General features: G+C 39.7%; 2 protein-coding genes across 2 annotated transcripts; both read left to right on the top strand.

Annotated features, from left to right (window-relative positions):
• Nucleotides 1-27: 27 nt before the first annotated feature.
• Nucleotides 28-18,800, top strand: LOC106354115. The gene is made up of 49 exons (XM_048738924.1): nt 28-241; nt 451-637; nt 725-796; nt 907-978; nt 1,061-1,132; nt 1,236-1,307; nt 1,438-1,509; nt 1,619-1,690; nt 1,837-1,908; nt 2,015-2,086; nt 2,172-2,243; nt 2,446-2,517; nt 2,608-2,673; nt 2,858-2,923; nt 3,072-3,116; nt 3,224-3,285; nt 3,367-3,749; nt 3,838-4,036; nt 4,123-4,281; nt 4,376-4,494; nt 4,576-4,786; nt 4,869-5,100; nt 5,182-5,332; nt 5,446-5,826; nt 6,175-6,663; nt 6,769-7,036; nt 7,790-7,915; nt 8,031-8,217; nt 8,332-8,403; nt 8,517-8,588; nt 9,450-9,521; nt 9,625-9,696; nt 9,830-9,901; nt 9,987-10,058; nt 10,152-10,223; nt 10,324-10,395; nt 10,492-10,563; nt 10,653-10,724; nt 10,819-10,884; nt 11,027-11,092; nt 11,240-11,284; nt 11,367-11,428; nt 11,527-11,906; nt 11,988-12,186; nt 12,269-12,427; nt 12,502-12,620; nt 17,525-17,735; nt 17,817-18,054; nt 18,132-18,800. The coding sequence occupies exons 1-49, from the start codon at nt 124-126 to the stop codon at nt 18,646-18,648; spliced, it is 6,951 nt and encodes a 2,316-aa protein (XP_048594881.1). The 5' UTR covers nt 28-123; the 3' UTR covers nt 18,649-18,800.
• Nucleotides 18,801-19,354: 554 nt separating this feature from the next.
• On the top strand, nt 19,355-21,797 carry LOC106354114 (nucleolar protein 56). Its single transcript, XM_013793974.3, has 8 exons — nt 19,355-19,573; nt 19,779-19,993; nt 20,092-20,249; nt 20,322-20,509; nt 20,591-20,843; nt 20,929-21,077; nt 21,164-21,298; nt 21,387-21,797. The coding sequence occupies exons 1-8, from the start codon at nt 19,369-19,371 to the stop codon at nt 21,641-21,643; spliced, it is 1,560 nt and encodes a 519-aa protein (XP_013649428.2). The 5' UTR covers nt 19,355-19,368; the 3' UTR covers nt 21,644-21,797.
• The last annotated feature ends 325 nt before the right edge of the window (nt 21,798-22,122 follow it).

The following is a 22,122-nucleotide window of genomic DNA, read 5'->3' as shown; positions in this document are numbered from 1 at the left end:
TTATTATTCTTTTTTTTTTTTTTTGCTAAAAGCTTAACCTTATTATTCGCGTGTCTATTTTTTTTTTTCTTTATTTGTCGTTGAAATAAAACCTCCGGTCTCTCTCTCACACACACATCGACGATGGCCAGGCAACGGCGGCGGTCTCTGTGTCTTCTAATCACAGTCTGGTTCCTTTCCGGTTCGGTACATGTGGTTCGAGCTCAAAACAGAACCGGAGCCACTACTGATCCAGACGAAGGTGTCACAGTCTTCTTTTTCTTTCAAAATAATCGTAGTCTTGTTCTTGTAGGTCTTTTTTGTAGCGGTTGGTTAGTTTTGAAAACTAAGAAATGGTTTGATTAGTAGTTAAGTGTAATTTATAATTAGATAGAGATTTTTAAGCTAATAAAGGAAGAACAATTGATGAGTCTATTAATTTAATTTAATTTAATTTAATTTAATAAACAGCTCGAGCTTTGAACTCCATCTTCGCCGCTTGGAGGATCCCTGCGCCCAGGGAATGGAACATCAGCGGCGAACTGTGCTCCGGCGCCGCCATGGACGACAGCGTCACCATCGACGACAAAGCATACAACCCTCTTATCAAATGCGACTGCACGTTCAACAGCTCCAAAATCTGCCGCATCACCGCCCTGTACCAACCCTCCCACTCCACCAAATAGCTATATTTAAGTATCCCTCTTCTTTTTTTTTTTTCTTGATTTGATTTGATTTTATGCAGCAAGGTTTATGCGATTGAAGTTGTAGGACCTATCCCTCCCCAGCTCTGGACTTTGCACTACCTCACTAATCTGTACATATGCTTCTTCCTTTTTTTTCCCTATTCAATTATAGATATGATATGATCACATTTACACAATTATGGACCGGACCTCCTCTTCTTTCTTTCTTTCTTTGTTTCAGGAACTTGGGTCAAAATGTTCTTACAGGCTCCCTCCCTCCTGCTATTGGTAATCTGACTCGTATGCAATACATGTAAGCCTCTCTCTTCTTCCCTTTCTCTTTCTTACCAACACTCCTCCTCTCTCCCCCCACACTCAACTCATTCATCACATAGGACTTTTGGGATCAATGCATTGTCTGGCCCTGTTCCCAAGGAAATTGGTCTGCTTAAAGATCTAAGATCACTGTAAGCTTTGCTTTGCCTTTTTTCCTCAGATATTATATAATGTTTTCAGACTACTTCTTTCTAGAAGACTTTGATGCTTCCTTATCTTGTATACAACATGCAGTGGTATTAGCTCAAATAACTTTTCTGGTTCTATACCACCTGAGATTGGGTCTTGTACTAAACTACAGAAAATGTGAGTCTCCTTTTTCATTTCTACTCAGCTAGTATCTTTTTTTTTATGTAATCATTTCCGATCTTACAATTCCGATATGCAAACTTAAAACTTCCATATCATTTATATAACAACACTTGTACTACTGCAGGTATATAGGAAGTTCTGGACTCACAGGGGGAATACCCCAATCATTTGCTAATCTTGTTCAGCTCGAAGATGCGTAAGCTTCTTCTTCTTCTTCTTCTTTTTGTACTTAATTTGCTTATATAATAAGTCTTATAGTTGGATTTCTACATCTTTTTCCTTTTTCCTTAATTGGGTTGTACCAGTTGGATTACGGATCTGGAAGTTACAGGTCCGATTCCAGATTTCATAGGAAACTGGACCAAACTTACTACCTTGTAAGAACATTTCCTTCTTCTTCTTTTTTCAGAATTATATAATGGATTTGTTCCTCTTGATTTTTAATTTCTACACTAATCCTACTCTTAGTAGAAAAGGCCTCATTATTTTCCAAGTTTGAGATTCCATACATGTTTTACTACAGGAGAATTCTCGGAACTGGTCTGAGTGGTCCTATACCGTCATCATTTTCCAACTTAACTTCTTTGACAGAACTGTATGTGTTGTTCCCATTGGTGTCAGAACCATTCTTGTTTGCTCTTCTTTCATCCCCTCTCTCCTCCACATATTTAATAGCTCATGCCTATTCTAAATGTACGTAGGAGGCTTGGTGATATATCCAACGGCAGCTCTTCTCTTGAATTCTTCAAAGACATGAAATCTCTAAGTACATTGTAAGACCACTTCTATTCAACTTATTTTAGTTCAATCTTTGATCACATTTGTGTAGTATTGAACTGTTTCTGATATATGTTGCAGAGTATTTAGGAACAGCAATCTCACTGGGACGATACCCTCTTTTATCGGAGAATTTTCAAGTCTGCAACAAGTGTAAGTACACCATATGTCTGTGTGTTTCTTCAGTGTTATGATTGCTATTCTGTGAGTAGAGTGTGATTATTTGTGAAAGTCACCAAAAGAGAATACGAAATGATCTTAAGTTGCTGATAATATAATGTCTTATTTTCCTTCTTTCACTGCTAAACATGAATAATTTTAATGTGTTACCGTGTAATTCGTGTCTGTTTTCCAGTGATTTAAGCTTCAACAAACTAGGTGGACCAATTCCAGCTTCACTTTTCAATTTAAGTCGACTTACTCACTTGTAAGATGATATGTTTTTTTTTGCTTTGTTTTCCAGTGATTAAAGATTATGCCTGTCGAAATGGTTTGATGTCTTCACTCCTCTTATTAGGTTTCTTGGGAACAACACGCTGAATGGTCCATTGCCTTCTCAAAAGAGTCAGACTTTGAGAAATATGTGCGTAACGAAGGTCCTTTATAATTGTTTCGTCTTTGAAAGCCACCCCTAATTGTTGGGAGGGTTTGTTGAAAACAAATCCTCCTGATATAGGCTCAAGTTTCCTTCACCTATTAGTCGGCACTTATTCAATTTGAATAAGGTTCCAGTGGATTCTAATCAATGTTCTCTTTTATACTAACAGAGATGTGTCGTACAATGATTTGTCTGGAAGTCTTCCTTCATGGGTCAACTTACCAAACTTGAAACTGTAAGTAAAGAAAACACCACTTGTGTTATTCAATCTCGGAACAATTCCTTGTGTATATTCATTGGGTTTCTTCGTATCCAGCATGAAGTTTCCTATTTATAGGAAATATATATTACATTCATAACAAAAATGTATTTTATCTGTGCAGCAACCTCGTTGCTAACAATTTCTCCTTGGAAGGTCTTGACAAGAGGTGATATTGTCGATGATGCTTGTTCCATCATGACCCACTTTTATGTAGTTCCTGCAAACGGTTGCAAATGTAGACGACTTATCATTTCTTTTTTTTTTGGTTAAAAGTGTTTTACCAGGACTGAGCTGCCTGCAGAAAGACTTCCCTTGCAATAGAGGAAAAGCATTATGTAAGTGTAACAAATGGACAGTGCTTGTGTGCACTGTTGGAAAAAATTGCTTATGATCTTTTTTATTTTATTGATGTCTAGATTCTGAATTTTCGATCAACTGCGGAGGCCCACCAATACGGTCTGTGAGCGGAGCATTATTTGAGAGGGAGGACGAGGAGCTGGGACCAGCTTCTTTTGTCGTGAGTGATGTTCAGAGATGGGCAGCCAGTAGCGTGGGACTTTTTGCCGGAAGTAGCAGTAATATATACATAGCGACTTCACAATCACAATTTATCGGCACTTTGGACTCGGAGCTTTTTCAGTCAGCAAGACTTTCTGCATCTTCCCTGAGGTATTATGGTTTGGGGCTAGAAAATGGAGGCTATACAGTAACACTTCAGTTTGTTGAAATTCAAATCCTTGGTTCTACTTCAAACACTTGGAGAGGTTTAGGAAGACGACGTTTTGACATTTATGTCCAGGTCTGCACTACTACTTGATCTAGCTTTTCGCTTTATAAGTTAACTTGTTTGGTGCAGTAATCTCGTTGCTTCGTTTTTTTTTTCTCAGGGAAGACTTGTTGAAACGGATTTTGATGTACGCAGAACGGCTGGTGACTCTACTGTTCGAGCAGTTCAGAGAGTGTATAAAGCAAATGTAACTGAGAATTACCTGGAAATTCATCTTTTCTGGGCTGGAAAAGGAACATGTTGTATCCCCATTCAAGGGGCGTATGGGCCTTTAATATCGGCTGTCAGTGCAAAATCAGGTAACACAAGAAATGGCAAATCCTTTGTTGTTTGATATTATTGATGTTCACAAGTTCCCTAAGTGTTACATATTGTTGTTATCCAGATTTTACACCAACTGTGGGCAATCGGCCACCATCAAAGGGAAAGAACAGGACCGGTACTATTGTGGGTGTCATTGTTGGCCTAGGACTCTTAAGTATCTTAGCGGGCGTGGCTATCTTCATCATCCGAAAAAGAAGAAAGCGGTATACAGATGATGAAGGTATACATGTAAATATGTAATAAGAACGCACACTTGAATATCATCTTTCAAATTGGTTCCTTTTTTTTAGAAATCACTTCTTTTTTTCTTGCAGAGCTTCTTAGTATGGACGTAAAGCCTTACACCTTTACGTACTCGGAACTGAAGAGTGCAACTCAAGATTTCGATCCCTCTAACAAGCTTGGAGAGGGAGGATTTGGGCCTGTTTATAAGGTATGTGCTCCATTTTCTTGGAAATCACAATATATGTGATACCTTTTTAATATGTTTTCTTTCGAATAACACATTCAACAGGGAAAACTCAATGATGGAAGAGAAGTAGCAGTGAAGCTGTTGTCGGTGGGATCCCGGCAAGGGAAGGGACAATTTGTTGCAGAGATTGTAGCGATTTCTGCAGTTCAACATCGCAACTTAGTAAAACTTTATGGGTGCTGCTATGAAGGAGATCATCGTTTGCTAGTATATGAATACCTTCCTAACGGAAGTCTTGATCAGGCTCTATTTGGTATGCTAAAAATCATGATTTATCGACCTATGCTTATGCCAGCACTCGTTATGCACTTTTGCAATTGATTTTGATGTTGCAGGGGACAAGACTTTACATCTTGATTGGTCAACTCGTTATGAGATATGTCTAGGAGTTGCCAGGGGTCTAGTCTATCTCCACGAGGAGGCGAGGCTGCGGATCGTACACAGGGATGTGAAGGCCAGCAACATTTTACTGGACTCTAATTTGGTCCCAAAAGTTTCTGATTTTGGTCTCGCAAAGCTATACGATGACAAGAAAACCCACATAAGCACCCGAGTAGCAGGGACGATGTAAGTATTCTCGAACCTTGACTTTTACTTTGCAATACTGTTATGTGGATTTATAAGACATGTTGTTGGGGACCAATGCAGTGGATATCTTGCGCCGGAGTATGCCATGCGCGGACATCTAACAGAGAAAACTGATGTGTATGCCTTTGGTGTTGTGGCTCTAGAGCTAGTGAGTGGAAGGCCAAACTCTGATGAGAACTTGGAAGACGAAAAAAGATATCTTCTTGAATGGGTACGTTAACTTGCTTGTTATAATTTGATTGATCCATTTCAACACTTATCTGTAATCAACGTGGGGAATGTGTTGTGCACTTTAGCAAAAGCTGATGTTAAGTTTGTGTACAGGCATGGAATCTACACGAGAAAAGTCGTGAAGTGGAACTTATTGATCGTGAGCTAACTGAATTCAACATGGAAGAAGTGAAGCGCATGATAGGCATTGCTCTGCTTTGCACTCAGACATCACATGCCTTGAGGCCACCGATGTCAAGAGTGGTGGCCATGCTTTCGGGAGACGTTGAGGTGAGTGATGTCACCTCTAAGCCAGGCTACCTAACCGACTGGAGATTTGATGACACCACAAGCTCTTCTCTAAGCGGATTTCAAACCAAAGAGACGTGGCCTTCTGATTCCTTGTCCACGAGCTTCGTAGCGCCTGGCTCCGAGATATCACCCAGAAGCGCTGATTCTAAGCCGATGCTGGGAGTCAAGATCAATGAGGGAAGATGACAAAGACCCTTTATTATCTGTAACTATAGAGATGTGTTTTGTGTAAGTGAATTAGGATCACTATTTTCCTCTTTGATTAGAGAAACATGTATTTCTTTGATTCAATAATAATTAAGCTCTTCAGTTTGCTATGAAAAGAAGAGTAAGACTGTGCATTATGTGTTGTGTTCCCAAAACTGCATAGACAAAGTGATTCCATGAGAGCAGACTAGACTCATGTCATGTTTTAGAGGTATCAGCTTGGATAAACATGACATGAGTCTAGTCTGTTCTCATAGAATATTGTGGATTAAAGAATATCTTTTAAAGAAGAGAAGCTTTTGCGAAGTAAAAGTTAATTTTTAGGTGGGTTCTTGGATGTGGAGAAAGATGCTGAAGCTTAGAGAGATAGCGAAGACATTCTACAAAATTGAAATTGACAACGGGAGACACATCTCTTTTTGGTATGATTGTTGGTCTGAGAAGGGTGTGATATTTGATCTTGTGGGTGAGAGAGGTTTTATTGATTTGGGTATAAGAAAGGAAGCCACTCTGGAGGAAGCGGTGCTGAATTTAAGATGGAGAAGACGTCATAGATCAGAGGTTTTGCAAGAGGTAGAGACGGCTCTTGAATCTGTGAGAAGTAAGATCCAGAGTGAGAAGTTGGATGTCAGTATCTGGAGGAGAAAGTCGGGGTATAGAGAGAATTTCTCAACAAATGAAACTTGGATGCTGTTAAGAGGGACGAGCGTGCAATATCTTTGGACTCGGGGGATTTGGTTCTCAATGGCTACACCTAAGTATGCATTCATGACATGGTTAACCATGAGAGGAAGATTATCCACTTTAGACAGGGTATCGAGATGGAGCCAGGGGATGTGGAGAACTACCTGTGTATTGTGCAAGACTGATGTGGAGACTCGAAATCACTTATTTTTCGAATGTTCTTATGCTTTGCAGTTGTGGGAACATCTCGTAAAAGGTATTTTGGGTAACGCTTTCACATATGATTGGTCTGAAATGGTGAGGATAATCTCAAGTGGGGGTTATGATAAGAAGAGTATTTTTTGTATAAGATACGCCTTTCAAGCGGCTGTCTATGCTATATGGAGGGTGAGGAATAATGTTCGACATGGGGAGAAGCTTATGCCTATTTCCATTCTGAAGAAACTTATTGATAAGGAGATAAGAAACAAACTCAGTCTGTTGAGTACAAGAAGGAGGAGAGGTATGGAGTGTGCTCTTCAATTTTAGTTTCAAACTAGAGTTTAAAAGAGAAGTGTAAGGTTTTTTCTGAGTTATGAGTCTTTGTATTTAAATAAGTTGACACAAAGATGTAACAAGGTTTTTTGATGAATAAAATTTAAAATTCATTCAAAAAAAAATAAAAACAAACAAAAAAAAGTTGTCAAAAGTCTTTACTTGTACACGAAGACTTTTGCATATTCACAAGTCAAGTAGGCATTATTGATGGTACTGTTCATATAGATAGTACACTGCATATATCTTGTCTTGATGTAATAATATCATGAGCATGGAAATTACTATAGACCATAAATACCATCATGGAGGAAAGAGCGACGAAGGAACGAACGAAATTGGACAACACAATCAACACAAAACTAATAATGATGTGACCAGTGACCAGTGAGGAGAGTGTAGTGCAAAAAAAAAAAAAAGGACCGATGAGCACTGATAGAGTAATGCAAACACGGTGGTACTGGTCCACCACCCTATCACTAATTATTAAAGAGTTGTTAAATCTCTCCACTCATTCAGTCATTCTTATCGTGTGGTGAAAAGTTGTCAAACCACATTACAAGTCAGTGAAAATGTTATTATAAGTCAATGGAGCCTAAAAGGATAATCATGGCTAGAGAATTTAAGCAAGCTTTTTCTTGAAAGTAAGACAGACCACCATTGTTGTTTGTGTTTCTAAACTGAACCCACACACACAAAAAAAGAAAAAGATAAAAGTAAGAACCTCCGTCGACGAAGATGCCCACGTGCCTGCACCTCACTGTCTGGTTCATCTTGTGTATATTCGGTTCAATTGACCTGGTTCGATCTCAAAACCGAACCGGAACCACTACTGATCCCGACGAAGGTTTGTTAATTTGTTAGTTGAACACTTTTGTAACCAACTAATTAATTAAGTCTGTTAATTTGTTTGGTTAAGTACTGAAAGTACTGAGCCGTTGTGGTTTGGTGTAAAACAACAGCGCGAGCTTTGAACTCCATCTTTGCCGCTTGGGGTAAACAGGCGCCTAGGGACTGGAACATCAGTGGCCAACTTTGCTCCGGCGTAGCCATCGGCGAGAACATCACCATCGACGACAAAGCATATAACCCTCTTATCAAATGCGACTGCACGTTCAACGGCTCAACAATCTGCCGCATCACCGCCCTGTACAGTACACACCCCCTCTTTCCCCCTATATATATATGTTGTCTTTGTGCATTCATTCACCCACTGAATGTTTTACCATGCATGCATGTTGTTGTTGTTTCAATATTACACAGCAAGGTTTATGCGATGGATGTTATAGGACCTATACCTCCACAGCTCTGGACTTTGACACACCTCACAAATCTGTACATATATATTTGACTTTACCTGTTCCTTGTCTTTTTTCTTTTATCATTTATATTTAGTATTGTTATCATCGAAAAAGAGCACAACACACATGCATCTTTCTTTCTTTCAGGAACCTGGCTCAAAATTTTCTTACGGGCTCCCTTTCCCCTGCAATTGGAAATCTGACTCGAATGGAATGGCTGTAAGTAGGCCTGGGCATTCGGGGTCCCAATCGGGTTTCGGTTTAGTCCAATCGGGTTTCGGTTTTTCGGGTTTATCAAAATCAGTCCCATTCGGGTTATATGAAAATTCGGTTCGGGACCGGTTCGGGTTCTATCGGGTTCGGGTCGGGTTTAGTAAATCTTCAAAGAACCGGTATAACCCGATGTACTTTCGGGTTCGGGTCCCAATCGGTTCTTCGGTTTAAATGTACCTGATTTATATCTACTTTGTAACCAAAAAGTAACTAAAATCGGTTCTTTGGTTTTAAAATACTTGATTTCTACCTATTTTGTAACCAAAACATAAATAAAATCGGTTCAAAAAAAAAGAAAGGAACATCAAATGTAATCATTTAAAATCAAGTGAAAGGTAAACATAGTTATTGATCGAAAGAAAACCAAATAAATGAAAGCATGAAACGAAAATCAAGTTCTCACGAAATAAAAAACATTATTCAATGAAAAATAAAACCCAAATCTAAAAACTTCAACCTTCAACCATCAATCTTCATATAATAGATAATTATTTTAGATGTTTAATATATTTTGAATACATATTAGGAATTGAGATCATGTTTGATACAAGTTCTTTTTGGAAATTTTGAATGTTTCGGGTTCTATTGGGTATCCATTTAGATTCGGGTTCGGTTCGGATAATACCCATAACCCGAAATACCATAAAACAAGATCCATTCGGTTTTTATGTCGGGTTCGGATCGGTTCGGATTCATTTTTATCGGGTCGGGTTCGGTTTATTTGCCCAGCTCTAGCTGTAAGGCTTTTTATATTGATTGAAACCTCTCTAGCTAGTTATTTATCTCTCACACTTCCAACTCTGTTAGGACTTTTGGGATCAATGCCTTGTCTGGCCCCGTTCCCAAGGAAATTGGTCTGCTTACAGAATTGAAATTGCTGTAAGCTTCTTCTTCATTCTTTTTCTTTTAAGAAAAAAAAGAAAATCACAAATGTCAGATTTTAATGCTTCCACCTATCTTTTATACATTTTTCTGCATGCAGTGGTATTAGTTCAAATAAATTTTCTGGCTCTATACCAGCTGAGATTGGGAATTGCACAAAACTACAGCAAATGTGAGTCTGTGTATCTTCTACAAGCATTTTTTATGTATATTCATTTCCTAGTTATAAAGTCTTAAACCTTGGACATCATTTTTATTGTTAATATTCTCGCCCATTTAATTAGTACATCTGTTAATTAATGCAGATACATGGATAGTTCTGATTTCACCGGGGCCATACCGTCATCATTTGCTAATCTTGTGGAGCTGCAAACCGCGTTAGATTTTGTTTTATTGAATTTAGCTTTACCGTTAATTTTTCCTACGTGCCACTTCACATTTTTCTACTTAATGTTGTATCAGTTGGATGATGGATCTGGGAGTTACAGGTCGTATACCTGACTTTATAGGAAGATGGACCAAACTTACTGCCTTGTAAGAAGATTTCATGTTTTACAGAATTTATATAATGGACTTGTATCTACAAGCATTGCTCTTGTTAAATTTGAGATTCGATAATTGTTGCAGGAGAATTGTCGGAACTGATTTAAGTGGTCCCATACCGTCGTCATTTTCCAGCTTAACTTCTTTAACAGAACTGTATGTGTTGTTTACATTGGTGTCACAACCATTCATCTTTCTTTTATTCCAAGTCTCCTCTACATATTTAATAGCTCATGCCTATTCTAAATGTACGTAGGAGGCTTGGTGATATATCCAACGGCAGCTCTTCTCTTGAGTTCATCAAAGACATGACTTCTCTAAGTGTACTGTAAGCCAACTTCACTTAAACATCTTCTAACCTAATTCGTATATATATGATCGATCACATTATAATGTACTTGTCTGTATTTTACATATTTCGCAGAGTATTGAGGAACAGCAATCTCACTGGGACAATACCCTCTTATATTGGACAATTCTCAAGTCTCAAACAAGTGTAAGTACAACATAAACATGTCCTGAAAAGTCCAAGCTGCTTCATGGTCTTTTTCTTTTAAAACAGTGAGATTCTTGTCTATTTTCCAGTGATTTAAGCTTCAATAAACTACATGGACCAATTCCGGCTTCATTGTTCAATTTAAGTCAACTTACTCACTTGTAAGATTGATATGTTTTATGCTTTGTTTTCCAGTGATTTAAAGATGATAATTGTCAAAAAAAACAAAAATTATGTCTTCACTCTTCTTATTAGGTTTCTGGGGAATAATACGTTGAATGGTTCCTTGCCCACTCAAAAGAGCCAGACTTTGAGCAATATGTGAGTAACCAATTCCTTTATATTTGATCATCTTTGAAAGCCACAAAGTCCTGATATAGACTCAAGTCGTGTACAAGATATATATATATATATAATCAGGAAACTGTTTTGGAATAGATAATTAACATATATATACTTTCAGAGATGTTTCGTACAATGATTTGTCTGGAATTCCTCCTTCGTGGGTCAACTTACCGAACTTGCAACTGTAAGTAAAGAAAACACTAAACCTTCTACTTGTGAGTTTTTTCAATCTCAGGACATAATTTCGTAGTGTATAATTCATTATGGAGCTTCCTTTTTGTAGAAAATATTTACTAGAATCATAACAAAACCATATATGTTATTTGTGCAGCAACCTTGTTGCCAACAACTTCACCTTAGAAAGTCTTGACAACAGGTGGTTTTGTTAAATATTATATATGTTCTTGTGGATGCCTGAACTTCCAACATTATATTTATCTCCTTTCATTTCATAAAAGGGTTTTACCAGGACTGAACTGCCTGCAGAAAAACTTCCCTTGCAATCGAGGCAAAGCATTATGTAAGTGTAACAAAGAGATATTCTAATAGTCATTTTTATACATGTGCTATGGATGAAAAAGGATAATCATAAATGTTCTTCTATTGATTTGTGTCTAGATTCTGACTTTGCTATCAACTGCGGAGGCCAACAAATACGGTCAGCTAGCGGAGAAGTATTTGAAAGGGAGGACGGGGCTCTTGGACCAGCTTCATTCGTCGTGAGTGATGAACAGAGATGGGGAGCCAGTAATGTAGGACTTTTTGGCGGTAGTAGTAATGTATACATAGTGACTTTACTATCACAATTTATCAACACTTTGGACTCGGAGCTTTTTCAATCAGCAAGACTTTCCGCATCTTCCCTAAGGTATTATGGGTTGGGGCTAGAAAATGGAGGCTATACAGTAACAATTCAGTTTGCTGAAATACAAATTATTGGTTCTTCTTCAAACACTTGGAGAGGCATAGGTAGAAGACGTTTTGACATTTATGTTCAGGTCAGCATGCACTACTTCTTGATCTAGCTTTTCTGCTTTCTTGGTGGTGGGTGTAATAACCTTTTTGCTCTGTTTTTCCAGGGAAGACTTGTTGAAAGGGACTTTGATATACGCAGAACAGCTAATGACTCTATTGTCCGAGCAGTTGAGAGAGAATATAAAGTTAATGTATCAGAAAATTACATCGAAATTCATCTTTTCTGGGCTGGAAAAGGAACATGTTGTATTCCCATTCAAGGTGCTTATGGGCCATTAATATCTGCCGTCAGTGCAAAACCAGGTAACAAAACACAACTGGCAAGTTATTATTTTGTCCTTCTGACGCAAATAAATACCTAAGTGTTACATATATTGTTGTTCAGATTTTATACCAACTGTGGCTAACAAGCCACCATCAAAGGGAAATAACAGGACTGGTACCATTTTGGGTGTCATTGTTGGCCTGGGACTTTTGAGCATCATTGCGGGCGTGGTTATCTTAATCATCCGAAAAAGAAGGAAGCGATACACAGATGATGAAGGTAATTATAAACTTGATTTTTTTTTTTAAATTGGTCACTTCTCAAGAACCGGATTGTTGTTGTTGTTGTTGCAGAGATACTGAACATGGACGTGAAGCCTTACACTTTTTCTTACTCTGAACTTAAAACTGCCACTCAAGATTTCAATCCCTCAAACAAGCTTGGAGAGGGAGGATTTGGGCCTGTTTATAAGGTAAATTGAGACCAAAATATACTTTTAGAACAAACATTGTTAATCTTTTACCAACCGCTTGTGTTACACAATGATCACAGTGTGTTACACACGAGTTCGAGAGAAAGAATAAGATAGACGTTTCAGACTTATAAACTTTTCTGAAAATACTTTTGTATTATTGAGATTCGGTTGATATGTTTACAACAGATGATTGATCTTTATATAGAGATCGAATCAATACAAGTATAAGAGACACAACTCTTTATACTAAAGGACACAACTTGAAGAGTTACAACTCTTTGTGTAATAACATAAATAACTAACTTATGTAAATGTATCAAGGAGAGATTAGATTATATAGTTTAACACTCCTCCTTAATCATATCTCGACTTGACTCCAAGCTGCTTCCTTAGATCTTCAAATCTTGAACCACCCAATGCCTTTGTGAGAATGTCTGCGAGTTGATCATCCCCTTTGCAATACTTCAGTTCAATGATTCCCTTTTGCTCAGCTTCCCTCACGAAATGGTACTTGATCTCTATGTGCTTCGTCCTTCTGTGTTGCACCGGATTCTTCCCAATTGCTATTGCTGATTTGTTGTCACATAAGATCGGAATGCCTCCTTCAAACTTCTGACCAAAGTCTTCAAATAGTCTTTGTAACCACACTGCTTGATTTGCTGCTGCACACACGGCTATGTACTCTGCCTCAGCCGTTGATTGCGCCACTGTTTGTTGCTTGCTTGACTGCCAACAAAACATGGCTGATCCAAGAGTAAACACATAACCTGAAGTGCTTTTCTTGTCTTCCTTAGAACCACCCCAATCGCTGTCCGTGTAGCCTAGAAGTCTTGGTTCTTTCACGCTTGTGAAGTACACTCCAAAGTTTGATGTTCCTTTGACATATCTTAACACCCTCTTGGCTTCTTGGTAGTGCTTCATGCGAGGTGATGACATGTATCTTGAGAGATAGGCGCTTGCATACATCACATCAGGTCTTGATGCACACAAGTACAAAAGCCCTCCAATGATGCTTCTATACTTAGTCGGATCTCCATACTCCTTGTCATCCTCAACTCCTTTTCCTTGTGGTGTAAGTGGGTTGCTTACACTCTTGCTGTCTCGCATCCCAAACTTGTCTACAAGTTTGTTTGCATATTTTCTTGTGAAAGAAATATGCCTCCATTGTCTTGAATTACTTCCATTCCAAGAAAGTAGTTCAACAATCCAAGATCCACCATCTCGAATTCTTTCTTCATGTTCTCCTTGAATGTGTTGATGCTCTGAATGTTGCTTCCTGTGATGATTATATCATCCACATATAGACTCACGATCAACACATCTCCTCCTTGCTTCTTGATGTATAAGGCCGCATCATTCATACTCCTCTCAAAACCGTTTTGAAGAAAGTATGAATCTATCCTTCCATACCATGCCCTTGGGGCTTGCTTTAAACCATATAAAGCTTTGTGTAGCCTTAACACCTTGTGTTCCTTCCCGTGTGTCACATACCCAGGCGGTTGTGTGACATACACTTCTTCCTTGAGGTCGCCATTGAGAAAGGCTGACTTCACATCCATCTGATACAATTGCCACTTCATCTGAGCCGCATAGGCAAGTATGGCTCGTATTGTATCATGTCTTGAGACAGGAGCAAACGTCTCAAGGTAGTCAACACCATACTCTTGAGAGAACCCTCTTGCAACTAGCCGCGCCTTGTGCTTGATGTGATTGCCGTTTGCATCGGTCTTGATCTTGTAGATCCACTTCACACTTATCACATTCTTCTTCTTTGGCTTGTCCACTAGTTCCCACGTCTTGTTCTTCTCAATCATGGCTATCTCCTCATTCATTGCTTCTCTCCATTCCTTGGTACCACACGCTTCATCATAAGTGTATGGTTCTTCATTTGCATGAAGACAAGCTTCTATAGCTTGAGCCGCTTCATCAAGCTCTACTCTCGGTGCCCTTTCCATGATATCAACCATGGACTTGAACTTCCTTGGTGCCTCAGAAGTTTCTTCATCTCCACTACTAGTATCATGATCATCATTTTGAAAAGAAATAGGGCTGAAAGTACCTCCAAATTGTTCCTCAGGACTGGATGCACCTTCGGTTTGTTCCTCAGGACTGGATGCACTTTCGGTTTGATCCTCAGGCGAGTGAGAGTCTTCCATAGACAACTCCAATGTCTTCCTCACTTCTTCTTGCCTTTTCCAATCCCACTTCTTTCCTTCTTCAAACTCGACATCTCTTGATACTTCAATCTTCTCATTCTCCAAAATGAGAACTCTATAGCCTTTGGATTGGTTGCTATATCCAACAAAGACTCCACGTTTTGCCTTGACGTCTAGCTTCCTCCTCTTTTGATCTGGGATATGTATGTAGCATATGCTACCAAACATTCTCATGTGTGACACATCTGGCTTGTGTCCACACCACTTCTCTATAGGAGTGACATCTTCTTCTATTGCCTTTGATGGCAGACGGTTTTGAAGATATGAGGCAGTGTATACCGCTTCTGCCCATAACTTGAGCGGTAAGTCTTGTTCTGCCAACATAGATCTAGCCATCTCCACCAAGGTCCTATTCATGCGCTCCGCTGCACCATTTTGTTGCGGTGAATAAGGCAAGGTGACTTGCTTATTGATTCCTTCTTCTTCACAGAACCGGTTGAATTCTCGTGAAGTGAACTCACCACCTCCATCTGATCTCAGTGTCTTGATGGTACAATCCGACTGCTTCTCCACCATTGCTTTGAACTTCTTGAACAGTGAGAATGTCTCTGACTTTTGCTTCATGAAGTATACCCAACACATGTGAGTATGATCATCCAAGAATAGCAAAAAGTATCGGCTTCCATCAACAGACTGGTGCTGCATCGGCCCACATACATCCGTATGTACAATCTCAAGCTTCTCTCTTGTCTTAGTTTGAGATTCCTTTGGGAAGCTTTTGCGTGATTGCTTTCCAAGTCTACACGCCTCACATGCTTCCTTCTTGACTTTAAACTTTGGTAATCCCTTTACCAAGTCTTTGTCTTGCATTTGTTGCAACCTTTTGTCGCCTACATGACCAAGTCTCTTGTGCCATGTCTCCATCTTTCCTTGCTCACTAGCGCTCAAGGCCTCTTCTACCTGAGCCGAACTCATCCTGATTCGATAGCTTTTGTGAGTCATTGGGATATCCATTATCCTCCTTCCTTTTGCATCATCTATGATGCATCTCTTCTCTTGGAAACTCACCCGGTATCCGCTTGAAACAATTTGTGGAACACTCAACAAATTTTTCGCCAAACCCGGAACCAAGAATACATTTCTGATGGTCTTCTTGCCACCTTTGGTCATGACGGTAATGTCTCCTTTACCGGCTGTCATGACTGTGCTTCCATTTCCAATCTTTATTGGAACCTTGATACTCCTATCAAGCTTTGAGAAGTAACTCTCCTCCTTTGTCATATGATTAGTTGCTCCACTGTCTACTAACCAGACATCTTCCATCACTGTTGTTGCTGCTTCGCTCGCACTGAACAACATGTGATCTTCATTTGAATCTTCTTCGAGACTCACATGTGCCTTCTCTTTCTTCTTTGAGTAGCACTGATTTGCAAAGTGGCCTAACTTGCCACAATTGTAACACTCCTTGTTACTTCTGTGATCCTTCTTTGGATCTTCCTTCTTCTGTTTCCTCCAACACTCGCTCTCATTGTGGTTGTTTCTCTTGCAGAAACCGCACCACTTCTTGCCTCCTTGGCGCTTTGAGTTGTCTTGTGTAACACCAGAATTTTTGTGTTTAACACGAGCATCGAATGCTCCTTCACTGGTGCTTTCTTCTCTTGCAGCCAGCCTTGCTTCATGAGCCTTCAAGATCCCGATCAACTCTGTCATCTTTGTTGAAGTCAAATCGCTTGTTTGCTCCAACACACTGACTATGCTATCGAACTTGGCTGGGAGAGAGATGAGTATCTTCTGTATGAGTTGAACATCTGACTTCTGTTCACCATGATAAGTTAATTGATTTGCCAATTCAACTATCTTATCTGTGAAGACCTTAATGTCTTCATTCTCATACATCTTCAGATTCTCATACTCCCTTCGCAATGTTTGAAGTTTAATCAAACGAACTTGAGGAGAGCCTTCATACTCCTCCTTCAATGCATCCCACGCCTCTTTGGATGTTGATGCTGCTGCAATCCGTGAGAATATATGATCCGATACAGCAGTTTGCAAGATTTGCAAAGCCAATGTATCGTTCATCATCGCTTCTTCTCTAAGCGATCTTGCCCTTGCTGTTTCAGGGGTTTCATCCACTTGTGCTGGTGGGGCTGCTACGCCTTCTTCAACCACAGACCATAACTTCCTGGTCTTGAGAATGGTTGTCATCTTGATGCTCCAGAAGTCGTACTTCTCTCCATCAAATATGGGGATTACTTGATTCTTCATCGTTTCGAATGATTCCGAAATCGTATGACAAAATCCTCTAGCCTCCTTTTCTCCACGCCAAGTGTTTCTCTTACTAGTGCTTTTTCCTTTGTCCTCTCAAACGTAAAGCTCTGATACCATGTTAATCTTTTACCAACCGCTTGTGTTACACAATGATCACAGTGTGTTACACACGAGTTCGAGAGAAAGAATAAGATAGACGTTTCAGACTTATAAACTTTTCTGAAAATACTTTTGTATTATTGAGATTCGGTTGATATGTTTACAACAGATGATTGATCTTTATATAGAGATCGAATCAATACAAGTATAAGAGACACAACTCTTTATACTAAAGGACACAACTTGAAGAGTTACAACTCTTTGTGTAATAACATAAATAACTAACTTATGTAAATGTATCAAGGAGAGATTAGATTATATAGTTTAACAAACATTTTATACTTTTATTTTTGTTATGATTTTAACACATATCAACAGGGAAACCTGAATGATGGACGAGAGGTGGCGGTGAAACAGTTGTCGGTTGGATCGCGACAAGGAAAGGGACACTTTGTTGCAGAAATAGTAGCAATTTCTACAGTTATGCACCGCAACCTAGTTAAACTTTATGGATGTTGCTATGAAGGAGATCATCGTTTGCTCGTTTATGAGTATCTCCCCAATGGAAGTCTCGACCAGGCACTATTTGGTAATGAACAAAAAAACATAACTTGTCTATCTCCTGCTTCTCTGCTCAGAGGCTAAAGTAGTCTCGATTTGGGTGTTGCAGGAGGTGATAAAAAGACTTTACATCTTGATTGGCCAATCCGTTTTGAGATCTGCATGGGAGTAGCTAGGGGTCTAGCCTACCTCCACGAGGAGGGGAGTGTTCGAATAGTACACAGGGATGTGAAGGCCAGCAACATTTTGCTTGACTCTAATCTAGTCCCTAAAGTCTCTGATTTTGGTCTGGCAAGGCTATACGATGACAAGAAAACCCACATAAGTACCAAAGTGGCTGGGACCGTGTACGTATTCCCAAACCCTAAACATTTTTTTTTTCTAATTATGGAATTATTTATAACACACATGTTGTTGCAAATAGTGGATATCTTGCGCCCGAGTATGCCATGCGTGGACACCTAACAGAGAAAACGGATGTGTACGCCTTTGGTATTGTGGTACTTGAGCTAGTGAGTGGAAGGGGAAACGCAGATGAGAGCCTTGAGGGTGAAAAAAGATATCTTCTCGAATGGGCATGGAATCTACACGAGAAAAGTCATCAAGTGGAACTTATTGATCGTGAGCTAACTGAATTCAACGTGGAAGAAGTGAAACGCATGATAGGCATTGCTCTGCTGTGCACTCAAGCATCTCATGCTGTTAGACCACCAATGTCACGAGTGGTGGCCATGCTTTCAGGAGACGTTGAGGTGAGTGAGGTGACCTCTAAGCCAATCTACCTACCCGACTGGAGATTTGATGACACCACAAGGTCCTCTTTCAGCGCCTTTCAAACCAAAGACACGGGCGCTTCTGGATCCTACTCCACCAGCTTTGTGACGCCCGCAGAGAACGACTTTAAGCCTATGCTTGGAGTCAAAATCAATGAGGGGAGATGAAACTGTCTCATATCCTCTTTGGTGATGGCTATGGATATGTTTAAGTGTGTATATGAAGGAGGATATATCACTATGTTCTTCTTTGGTTGGATAAACGTACTTTTCACTTCATGTATATGAAAAAATAAATAAGAGAAACATATTTCATTTCATCATCTTCTGGGATATATTTGCTACAAATGTATCCTTTTATCTATTGTAATATAATTTTACTTTAACCATTATAAACTCTTACCAATTATTATAAACACCCTGTTTCACTTTATTTTCAATAATGCTTAAGCTCATTTTTTTCTTTTTGCACAAACCCAAAAGGAATGTTCATTTAAAAACTAGAGAACTATTTGATAAAAAAAAAACTAGAGAACTAGACATAATATAGGATGAGCTTAAATGAACAACGCCTTGGGCATAGACCACCCACCATTCAAGCTTCCAGTTTCTTGTGATTTGTGAGCTCCCAGTTTCTCGTGATGATGGGCCTCTATAAGCTAAATAAACTTCCACACCATTAAATAGGCCTACATTGAATTCGGGAGGTAATTACATGGGCCGAGCCCATTTATTGTGTAGCCCATGTTCAAAGCAGTGCCGATGGTATTAAAAGCGCTGAAACCCTAGTTGAGTTCCGTGTTTGATTCAGATATAGGTTTAGGGTTTTAGCCTCTCTCTCCTCTCCTCCTCAAACAAAACAGGATACAAAACAAAACAAAACAAAGAATGGCTATGTATCTTCTCTACGAGTCTTCTTCTGGGTATGGCCTCTTCGAGGCGCACGGTCTTGATGAGATTGGGCAGAACACTGAGGCCGTCCGTAGCTCAGTCTCCGACCTAAGCCGCTTTGGCCGTGTTGTCCAGCTAACCGCTTTTCACCCCTTTGAGTCTGCGCTCGACGCCCTCAACCAAGTTAACGCCGTCTCTGAAGGTATACCATATATTCAATTTATTGTCACGTTGTTGTTGTGTTTGTGTGAACTCGAACCATTACTCTGCCTTGATTTTTTGGGTAGGATACTCTGTTTGCTGTTGATGTTGAACTTTGTCCTAGAAAAAAATCATTTTTAATGGTTGATTACTGTTGAGCTTTGTCTCTTTGGATGAAATTATTGACCTTTTTGTTTGGGTGGCAGGTGTTATGACTGATGAGCTTAGAAGTTTCCTGGAGCTGAATCTTCCTAAAGTCAAGGAAGGCAAGAAACCCAAGTTCAGCTTAGGAACCTCTGAGCCTAAACTTGGTTCCCACATTTTGGAAGCCACCAAAATCCCCTGCCAGAGCAATGAGTTCGTTCTTGAGCTTCTCCGTGGTGTGCGTCTCCATTTTGACAGGTTCATCAAGGACCTCAAGGTGTCTACTCTTTTTTTTTTTTTTTCCTCTTTGTTTGATTTACCTTGTATGCGTTGTGTACTAATGGATGAATCTGTGTTTTCATTTATTGAATGTAGCCTGGCGATCTGGAAAAGTCCCAACTTGGGCTAGCTCACAGCTACAGCAGAGCCAAGGTCAAGTTCAATGTTAACCGAGTGGATAACATGGTTATTCAGGCCATTTTCCTCCTTGACACCCTTGATAAGGATATTAACTCCTTTGCCATGAGAGTCAGGTTTGTTTCCATTCAACCTTTTATGTGTGTTTTCAACTTACATTTGAGTAAATATTAATGTTGTTGTTGCAGGGAATGGTACTCGTGGCACTTCCCCGAGCTAGTGAAGATAGTCAATGACAATTATCTTTACGCCCGTGTTTCAAAGATGATCGATGACAAGTCAAAGCTGACTGAAGACCACATCCCCATGCTTACTGAAGTCTTGGGGGATGAGGATAAAGCAAAGGAGGTCGTCGAAGCTGGGAAAGCATCCATGGGTAAGTGTGACCAAGCTCTTATGGATCCTATTTGTGTTTATAATATCTCTATTGTTCTAAGACCTTTTTTTTTATTTTCAGGCCAGGATTTATCAGCGCTTGACTTGATCAACGTACAGACCTTTGCTCAGAAAGTTATGGACCTCGCTGACTACAGGAAGAAGCTCTACGATTACCTTGTCTCTAAGATGAGCGACATTGCCCCTAATCTGGCGGCCTTGATTGGAGAAATGGTCGCTGCCCGTCTGATTTCACATGCTGGAAGTCTCACTAACCTTGCCAAATGCCCATCTTCCACCCTCCAGATTCTTGGAGCCGAGAAGGCGCTTTTCAGGTGCGATATCTTCATAGAGGTGTCTTTTATAGGTTTACTTTTAGTGCTGCTTGTGACATTTGAACCGCCTGTGGTGGTGTTTCAGGGCTCTTAAAACACGTGGAAACACACCCAAGTATGGGTTGATCTTTCATTCGTCCTTCATTGGTAGAGCATCTGCTAAAAACAAGGGCCGCATCGCCCGTTATCTTGCAAACAAATGCTCTATTGCGTCCCGTATTGATTGCTTCGCTGGTAAGAATCAGAAACTCAAGCTCTTTAATATATTGAGAAATGTTGTAAAGAATGTCCCCTGATCGGATGTTGTTGTCCTGATGCAGATGGTGCAACAACAGCATTCGGTGAGAAGCTACGGGAACAAGTAGAGGAAAGGCTGGACTTTTATGACAAGGGTGTTGCCCCACGTAAGAATGTGGATGTGATGAAGGAGGTGATAGAGAATCTACAAAACAAAGGTATAATCTTGAAATAAGATTTGTGCAATGAGTAATATTTTTGGTATTGGACTAAGTGTTTAATCCGTCGTGCCCATCCTCTTTATAGGTGAGGAAGGGAAGGAGGCAGTGGAGGCCTCAGGAAAGAAGAGCAAGAAGAAGAAGGCGAAGGGTGAAGAAGAAGAGGAGGCAGTCGAGTCGGAGAAAAAGAAGAAGAGGAAGATGGAGACAGAAGAGGAGAACGAGAAATCAGAGAAGAAGAAGAAAAAGAAAAGTAAGTCTGCTGGAGGAGACGAGGAGACTGATGATGGTCTGACTCAGAGCAAGAAGAAATCGAAGAAGAAGAAGTCCAAGAGTGAGGAATAGGGAGGGATTGGGATGGTGCAAGATATGTATTCTACTATTATTTTGAGCTAAAATGTTTTTTTTTGCTGTGTTTCTTCTTCTAAAACTCTGATCTTGTGTTTTTGGTCTGAAAACGATTTGGTCTAATTTGAATGCGTTTTATTTTTGGGTTTTATAGTTGTTTTGTCAATTTGTGGTATAATATGTATTCTTTTTCAAATTTGAGGAGCAAAAAGAAAACAATTATAAGAAGTAAGGTTGGGCCTGAGTTGACTGTTAAATGGGCCATATATCACCCACCAACCCAACAATAGTGCCAGATGCGCGGGATCTTCAGTTTTAACATTCTTTTTTTAATCAAAAATGAGTTCATCAATAAATAAATTAAAAAATGCCCTAATCTTTATATATAAAGTACACTTTGATTCCCTCCCAGAGGGTCCACGTTGGATGACACCTCATCAATTCATGCACTCTGGAAGCGACACGTGTCTCTGTTC

The sequence above is a fragment of the Brassica napus genome, chromosome A8 (assembly GCF_020379485.1).
Source record: "Brassica napus cultivar Da-Ae chromosome A8, Da-Ae, whole genome shotgun sequence".
Taxonomy (NCBI): Eukaryota; Viridiplantae; Streptophyta; class Magnoliopsida; order Brassicales; family Brassicaceae; genus Brassica; species Brassica napus.
Note: the sequence above shows the minus strand (reverse complement) of the source record. Positions and strands in the feature narration are given on the sequence as shown.

Bases quoted from the DNA above. Each gene is read 5' to 3' on its own strand.
- LOC106354115 (XM_048738924.1), top strand. From the start codon at position 124: ATGGCCAGGCAACGGCGGCGGTCTCTGTGTCTTCTAATCACAGTCTGG. The intron at 1,510-1,618 runs GTAAGCTTCTTC...GGGTTGTACCAG, and splicing joins CTTGTTCAGCTCGAAGATGC to TTGGATTACGGATCTGGAAG. The intron at 7,916-8,030 runs GTTTGTTAATTT...GTAAAACAACAG, and splicing joins CACTACTGATCCCGACGAAG to CGCGAGCTTTGAACTCCATC.
- LOC106354114 (XM_013793974.3), top strand. From the start codon at position 19,369: ATGGCTATGTATCTTCTCTACGAGTCTTCTTCTGGGTATGGCCTCTTC. The intron at 20,250-20,321 runs GTTTGTTTCCAT...TTGTTGTTGCAG, and splicing joins TCCTTTGCCATGAGAGTCAG to GGAATGGTACTCGTGGCACT. The intron at 21,078-21,163 runs GTAAGAATCAGA...GTCCTGATGCAG, and splicing joins CCGTATTGATTGCTTCGCTG to ATGGTGCAACAACAGCATTC.